Source organism: Nicotiana sylvestris, chromosome 1 (assembly GCF_000393655.2).
Source record: "Nicotiana sylvestris chromosome 1, ASM39365v2, whole genome shotgun sequence".
Taxonomy (NCBI): domain Eukaryota; kingdom Viridiplantae; phylum Streptophyta; class Magnoliopsida; order Solanales; family Solanaceae; genus Nicotiana; species Nicotiana sylvestris.
In genome coordinates, this window is record NC_091057.1 from 29,286,084 (window position 1) to 29,294,334 (window position 8,251).

The 8,251-nt window shown below is 36.8% G+C and overlaps 1 protein-coding gene across 3 annotated transcripts; it reads right to left on the bottom strand.

Moving 5' to 3' along the window:
• Positions 1–1,518: 1,518 nt before the first annotated feature.
• Positions 1,519–8,005, bottom strand: LOC104230366 (cyanate hydratase). Of its 3 annotated transcripts, XR_711857.2 has the most exons (5): positions 7,614–7,980; positions 4,777–4,848; positions 3,275–3,383; positions 2,574–2,689; positions 1,519–1,981 (listed from the first exon to the last, which is right to left on the bottom strand). XR_711857.2 is itself a non-coding variant. In XM_009783152.2 (4 exons), exons 1-4 carry the CDS (start codon positions 7,877–7,879, stop codon positions 1,940–1,942), a joined length of 489 nt encoding a protein of 162 aa, XP_009781454.1. In that variant the 5' UTR covers positions 7,880–8,005; the 3' UTR covers positions 1,519–1,939. The 3 variants fall into 3 exon arrangements, 2 of the variants coding, with proteins under 2 accessions (XP_009781454.1, XP_070028256.1); XM_009783152.2 differs by lacking the exon at positions 2,574–2,689 and having other exon boundaries at positions 7,614–8,005; XM_070172155.1 differs by lacking the exons at positions 1,519–1,981; positions 2,574–2,689 and adding an exon at positions 2,755–3,087.
• Between the last annotated feature and the right edge of the window lie 246 nt (positions 8,006–8,251).

The window sequence follows — 8,251 nt, forward strand, 5'->3', positions numbered from 1 at the left end:
TTGTTCAAGTTGGGGATTTGAAGCATAAGGGTAGTGAACTCCGTGACATAGTTACGTATGCTCCTTGTTTGCTTCAATTCCCTAAGCTTGTGCCTTGCCTCGTACAAGACATTATTTGGAAAGAACTGTCGCTTGAACTCCGCTTCGAACTGATCCCATGTGCTAATAGTACATAGACCTTTATCCACGCCGGCCATCTTCCTTCTCCACCATAGCATGGCAGTTTCTGAGAGGTACAATACCGCAGTGTTGATCTTGGCCTCGTCGTCCCTCATTTTGTCGTGCCTAAAGTAGTTCTCCAAGTGCCAAAGGAAGTTTTCCACTTCTTGAGCATCACGAACACCTTTGAACACCGGGGGTTTGGGAGCCTCGATCTTGGCCTCCCTCGTCACCACAACATTGTTGGCTGCCTCGGTCACGCCAGCATTGACATGCTCCTCGAGTGACTCTATCTTTGCCTTCATAGCATTGATAGCACTCAAAGCCTCCATGAGTATGCACTCTAAGGCAGTGATGGTTTGCCTTAGTTCCATCTCAGTCTGTGTACGTCCCTCCAAGTCATTTCGGATACTCTCAATCTCTTCAAGAGTGTGCCCCTCAAGAACGCTAACGGTGCCTTCCACCTTCCCCAAGTGTAGGCCAAAGATCTCCACGGTGTCCATCCCCGCGTTCATCTTCATCACCCACTCTTTACCGAGCGAGGCGTCCTCTAGAAGGACCTCCAATTCATCCTCGCTCGCCTTAATGGCAGATGGTTCTTGGGATGTAAGCCCTTCGTTTGACACAACCTCAGGTGACACCTCCTGGCTCTTGTTGGTGACATTTCTCTTTTTGCTACGGCCGCTCTTGCCAGCAGCATCCTGAATGACGTTGGCTTGGGTGTTGGTAGCATTAATTTCTCCGTCGTTCGCCATTCCCTTAGTTGAAACCTTTGCTCTGATACCACTTTGTCACGTCCTTAGTTGTTAACTAAGTACGCGTGCGACACTTGACAACTCGCTCATGATCTTGCACAACTTGCTCACGTTCTTGCTATGTCAAGTCAGCCTTACTACACTCAAGATTGCTAAGAGAATGGAAGAAAGAACACACGAGAATTGTTAAAGGAAGCTTTGTATTAGAGATAACTTGAATTGTTTGCTTGGTGAATTACAATGAATGACCCCCTTTATATACTAGTCTCCTAGGGGATAGTGTGTAAATATTAATTATTACACAAGTCCTTAATATTTACAAGATAAGAGCTTTCTCTAAAATTCTCTACAAGCCTAGAAGATTCCAAGAACTTTCCTAGCAAATCCATAAAGATCTAGGTTTTTCCTAAGGAAATGTTCATACTTCTCTAAAATCTTCTCACAAATGCTACCCTTCTTCTTATGTAAGATTCCACATGTCATTAATATATGCCAAATGACGCCTATGTGGTTTGATGACATGGCGGATCATCACATTATGTACACAAAAAAACAATGCATTGATTTTTCATTCATCAAACACATATACATGCTGAACATAATATTTGGCAACCCAAACACATACATAAAAATTATCAAATTTTGGCAACTCAAATACATACATATAAATACCATATACTATTTGCATTTGGCAATTCAAAACTCAGACTAACACGAGTGACTATTATTCAGACAAGATGAGAACAACGGCAGCCCGGTGCACTAAGCTCCCGGTATGCGCGGGATCCAGGGAAGAGGGCCGGACGCAGCCTTACCGTGCATTTCTGCAAGAGGTTGTTTCCACGGCTCGAACCCGTGTCCTCTTGGTTACATGACAGCAACTTTACTAGCTACGCCAAGGCTCCCCTCCCAAGATGAGAACATTGACGAGTAGAAAAGAAAAGAAATTCAGTATAAATACATAATCAATGTTTATTGGTGAAAAAGATCGACAGCTTGACACGAACTGCTAATACTAACTACGTTTATTCCTTCCGCATGAACCTTGACACCATATGCTCAGATTTCTGGAAAGAAAAGAAAATAGTGTTAAGCAGATTATATCACAGACAATGTGCTACAAAACCAAACTACAGAATCAATCAGATTTGATATAACTGCGTTTGGCAGTGACTTGATCACGCAAAATCTGTTCAGATGATCCCAGAGCTACACATTGAATATAGAAATGTTAAGAATTGACTCTATACACCTTTTTACAGCTCGTTTGGATGGTTGTTACTTGTTGTATTATATCGTATTGTTACTTTAAATACAATATTTATTTTGATTGTAACTTAAATTTTGTTATATCGTATCGTTAAATCCGCCGTTACGTAGCAACAAAAAGTGCCACTTTATAATACGACCGACTTGGAATGGTCGCGTCGTTACCTTTTTTTTTCTCTCATCTTGCCCTTCTTTATTATCAAAAATAATCCTATTTTATCGTTTACCCTATCTTTTCTATAATAATTTTACCTCGTACCTTACTTTTTCTTTATAATATTGCAAGTTTATTCTTTATATTGTTGGTGCATGACATCATGAAACGACGACAATACAATCTATACAAACATTGTATACATCAAAAAGATACAGTACAATACAATACTATACCATTATGAGACGATACATAATAGCCATCCAACCAAGCTGTTAATTAACATCCCACCAGTTGTTTAAACAGACAAGTCCCTCCAGTCGTACGATATCACACAGCACACTTTGCCTTCCTATGAAGATTTGAGTATTACCATGAAGCTTTGACTTGTATTTTGCAAGATTAGCTGATAAGAAATTTATTTTGGCTGTTGCAACTTATTGATGATATCTGATTTATGTGAACATATTACCCCACATTTGAACTTTAATATCCGTTTGATATCAACTATGTAACTTCTTGAAATTTACAATACGGACAGTTTTTTCAAAACTGTAAAAAAGTTCAGACAGAAGAAGAAATGCTAAAACTTTTGAAAAGGATGTGAGGAAAGCATTTTATTCTATTGATTGCTGCAGCGACGAGCTCTCTGATTAGTAAACTAAAGCACAATTGAGATCAGACACTCAGCACCGAAATTAAGCACCACTTTGTAGTGCTGGCTCATACAGAATATGCAGGTCCAGAAGCCTTTATAATCAGATCAAACAAACAAAAAATCAAGATCTCTACATAATATGAATCTTCTATTTTCTCGTACTTTGTGGGTGGGAGGTGAGTGGGGCAGGAACTAGAAGGGCCTAGTGATTGGTCGTTTCTGTAGACAATAATTTGGAGAAACAAACTTTACAATTATGAAATGTAAAAGGAAACTAACCTGCTCAGTGTGTGGCAGATACTTTCCGTCAAAAGTCACAACAACACGATCCTTCCCATCCACACCTTTGACTTTGTCAACTGAGCAGAAAAAGTCTATAGCTGACATGCTAAACATCAACAGTCATAAGTAAAAAATCTCATGTATCAAATAAATACAAATATATCATGTGCAGGAAGCCTAGTGAAAGTGCGCTTGCATGTGTTTAACAATTAACTGTAACATAAAATCTCATGGAACATACACATATAGATCCTTATCCAAAAAAAAACATATATAGCTTGAATTATGTAGAGTAAATTGTTAAAATATCTGTGGAACTGGACACTCCATTTTGGTTGTGTATCACCATAAAGAACCAAAGAATTGAGATAAGCATTACTAGGGCATGGTCTAAGAAAATTAGAGCTACAGAATGAATACACTCCTAGAGCAATACAACACCTCAAGCCCGATAATAGTTTCCCATTTAGCTAACAGAAACTAGACAAAGTATGTCAATGACTCAGAATTGAAGATGGTTAAAACAAGATAAGTCAATGCAGCCAAATAAAGAGTGTGTTAATGGTTAGTTCTTTAAGATTCATGCTATCAAACTAAACAGAAATAGACAGTAGAATTTCTTTTAGCTCCTCCCTTCGTAATGTGGCCATGACTCATAATATCCTCTGCTCTTGTTTATCTTTTATAAATTGCTAGCCAATTATAATCTCTTACTGTTTACACACAACATGTATGCAGAAGAGATGAATAGTTCATGCTAGTTGTATACACAATCTAGTTATATAGAGAGGTAGTTTGATTCACCAGACAAGATAAAGTCACTATATAGACCACAGGATTATAATAAGATTATGAAGGAGAATACACTAAGGGCATTGGTTGATGATTAATAAAGGCAAGGTGGACGAGCCGTAAAAAACTTTTCTTACATTTGACTCATCAGTTAGCTGTGAAATTGCAGTTGTACTTTTCTTTTTCAATATTAATCCATTCAATCGGGTAGAGGGTAATGGGGATGAGGCGGGTTTAGAAGAAAGCATACTGGCGGGTGAGTGCTAGAGGGAGGTTATTTTTCATCCTAAGGAATAGGATATCATTCCCAATCCCCTTAGCAAAAAACACTAAAGTCTAAACAAATGGCAGATAAGGAAGAAGGGATTATAATCCCCTTGTTATCTAGTTCATTATCCAGCGATTAAAAAACATTATTGCATAGCAGCTTGTTGACTCTAAACACGCCGTGCAAACGCTAATGTATCTTTGACTGGCTTCTTAATGAAACATGACTTGCAATAAACCAGAGATGAACTTATGCAAGTCAGAGGCGATTCATAAGAGTTCGCAAGATCTGGCGCTCCTGAAGTTTAAAGGCAGAGAGCATTTCCAGAGTATGAATCTAAACACATGCACATACAAGAAAAGATTGTATAGCCAAATTTCTTTTGAATCAGTAAAATAAGCACAAGCATTTAATTAATGTGTTAAGTGGAGTAACTTACATGCCATCGCCAAATTCTTCGTTAATAATTTCCTTGATGCTCTCACCAAAATGCATGACAGCTTCATTCAATCTGTTGAAGAGACAAAATAGCCGAATTTAGTCTGACATGCAACTACACAAAGCTTTCCAAAAAACTTTGCCAAAAGGTCTCGCTGACAACTTCACAACACTTAAGCAATTAGCACTGATATATGTTGTTACCTAATAATCTAATGATTTCACAGGAACAATGAAATGGAAAGTCAGCAGCTTTCCCACATTCTGTTCCTTCTGTGTTTTCTCCTGCCCCGGTGTCTCCATTAACAACACTTTATGTGATGCTGGCGAAAGCAGATTCAAGGTTTAAAGACCGTGGGTACACCACTTAACATATATACATAACCTTAAAAAGCTTCTTTATATATTCTATATAAAGGTATATAGTCGAGCACAAAGCAATAAGTGCACGTGCAACACTGCTTATATTTTCGATCCGCCTCTGACTGCTGGACATGTGAATGTTATACAAGAATGTTTCACTTTCTAACTAGGAGTATAACTTTCATCCAATCTCTACATAAGAATCTCCAATTTCCTGTATCCCACATCTTCCTCTAGTTCTATCAACTATCATACACTATAGCAACAAAGCAATAAGTGCACGTGCAGCACTGCTTATATTTTCGATCCGCCTCTGACTGGTGGACATGTGAATGTTATACAAGAATGTTTCACTTTCTAACTAGGAGTATAACTTTCATCCAATCTCTACATAAGAATCTCCAATTTCCTGTATCCCACATCTTCCTCTAGTTCTATCAACTATCATACACTATAGCAACATTCTTATTAACTTGATTCAAGTATTAAGTAATCCACTTCATTGTATCTTAATTGTTCATTTTCTGCAAAGCTTTAATGTTGCTATAGTGTATGATAGTTGATAGAACTAGAGGAAGATGTGGGATACAGGAAATTGGAGATTCTTATGTAGAGATTGGATGAAAGTTATACTCCTAGTTAAAAAGCTTCTTTATATATTCTATATAAAGGTATATAGTCGAGCACAAAGCAATAAGTGCACGTGCAGCACTGCTTATATTTTCGATCCGCCTCTGACCGCTGGACATGTGAATGTTATACAAGAATGTTTCACTTTCTAACTAGGAGTATAACTTTCATCCAATCTCTACATAAGAATCTCCAATTTCCTGTATCCCACATCTTCCTCTAGTTCTATCAACTATCATACACTATAGCAACAAAGCAATAAGTGCACGTGCAGCACTGCTTATATTTTCGATCCGCCTCTGACTGGTGGACATGTGAATGTTATACAAGAATGTTTCACTTTCTAACTAGGAGTATAACTTTCATCCAATCTCTACATAAGAATCTCCAATTTCCTGTATCCCACATCTTCCTCTAGTTCTATCAACTATCATACACTATAGCAATATTCTTATTAACTTGATTCAAGTATTAAGTAATCCACTTCATTGTATCTTAATTGTTCATTTTCTGCAAAGCTTTAATGTTGCTATAGTGTATGATAGTTGATAGAACTAGAGGAAGATGTGGGATACAGGAAATTGGAGATTCTTATGTAGAGATTGGATGAATGTTATACTCCTAGTTAAAAAGTTTCTTTATATATTCTATATAAAGGTATATAGTCGAGCACAAAGCAATAAGTGCACGTGCAACACTGCTTATATTTTCGATCCGCCTCTGACTGCTGGACATGTGAATGTTATACAAGAATGTTTCACTTTCTAACTAGGAGTATAACTTTCATTCAATCTCTACATAAGAATCTCCAATTTCCTGTATCCCACATCTTCCTCTAGTTCTATCAACTATCATACACTATAGCAACATTAAAGCTTTCCAGAAAATGAACAATTAAGATACAATGAAGTGGATTACTTAATACTTGAATCAAGTTAATAGGAATTTCCAGATTTTCTTCCAATCCCACATCTTACTCTAGTTCTATCAACTACCATACCCCACAACAAGATCAAACCTCCATAGAAAATCAAAAATCAAAAATCAAGAAATGGGTAAAGTGGGTCACCTGCAGAAACATCTCTTTTCAACCGAGGAACAAAACAAGATCATTTAGTTCCAATTTTAGTACGATTTCCTCCCTTTCGTTTTTTATTTATATTTATTTGCCATTGCTTCCAATGAACTCTATGTTCGATAACGACAAAATCTCTTATTCTATTGATACTTGAAATCTGAACTTCAGGCATTTCTTGCAATAAAGTTTATATAAGAAAATTAAAAAAATCAAGAAATGGGTAAAATGGGCCACCTGTAAACAATGAGTCTTGAACCAAGTAAAGTTAACAAGAATGTCATGGTTTTTCCTATCCATCATCTTCCTCCAATTCTATCAACTACCAAACACCATAAAGATCAAATCTTTATACATTAACAACAACGCCTCAATGCCAAACAAGTCGGGGGTAATGCGAGTATTCACCAGAAATTGACTAGTTTTATGCGGGCTGCCAACCAAAGATCAAATTTTTATATAAAAATAAAATAAAAAATCAAGAAATGGGTAAAGTGGGCCACTTGTAAAAAGTGAGTCGTGAATCAAAGTTAACAAGAATTTCAAGTCTTTTTCCTATTCCTCATCTTACTCTAGCTCTATCAACTACCATACACCATAAAAATCAAATATTTATACAAAAATAACATCACTTCAGTCCCAAACAAGCTGGGGGTTAATGTGAGGATTCATCATAAAACTGACTAGTTTTACGCAGGCAGCCAACAAACGATCAAATCTTTATATAAAATTAAAATTAAAAAAATCAAGAAATGGGTGAAATGGGTAACCTGTAAACAGTGGGGTCTTGAATTAAGTTAGGGTCATAAGACCTCAAGGGTGCCTCCATCATATCATGAAGTTGTTCATCAGATAATAAGGGAAGTGCAGCCTTAAGCTTTGGAGCAGTTTCAGGTTTGAGCTGAGCTTGACGTCTCAAAAGCTGAGCAACATACACATTTGTGAGACCTGTTTCTTCTGCTATTTGACTAAATGTTTTGCCAGATTTTTGTTTCACTGACATAAGTGATGCCACCATGTTTGCTTTGTTCTCCATTTTTTACTTTTGTTATATGATGCTAAGGGAATAGGGGTTGTGGATATATGATATGGGATGAGTTATGATGATTAGGTTTTGGGACCCAATTATGAATTATCCTACTACTACTTTGCAAAGCCCAATTTGATAAGAAATTTCAATAGGAGAAAAGGTGTTAATTTTGAGTTTTGGCTCTGACTGCTAATTGGACTTTTTGTACTTCAACAGTCCTACTTCTCTTTTTCTTTGTTTTGTACTAAAAACAAATAAGAGTCCTCCGTCCATACAACACTCATTTGGGAATATTTCTTGGTATTCCTGCATTAAATATTACTACAACTTCATAATTAATTACTCTAATCAAGAAGAGACAATTGTCATAAAATTCAA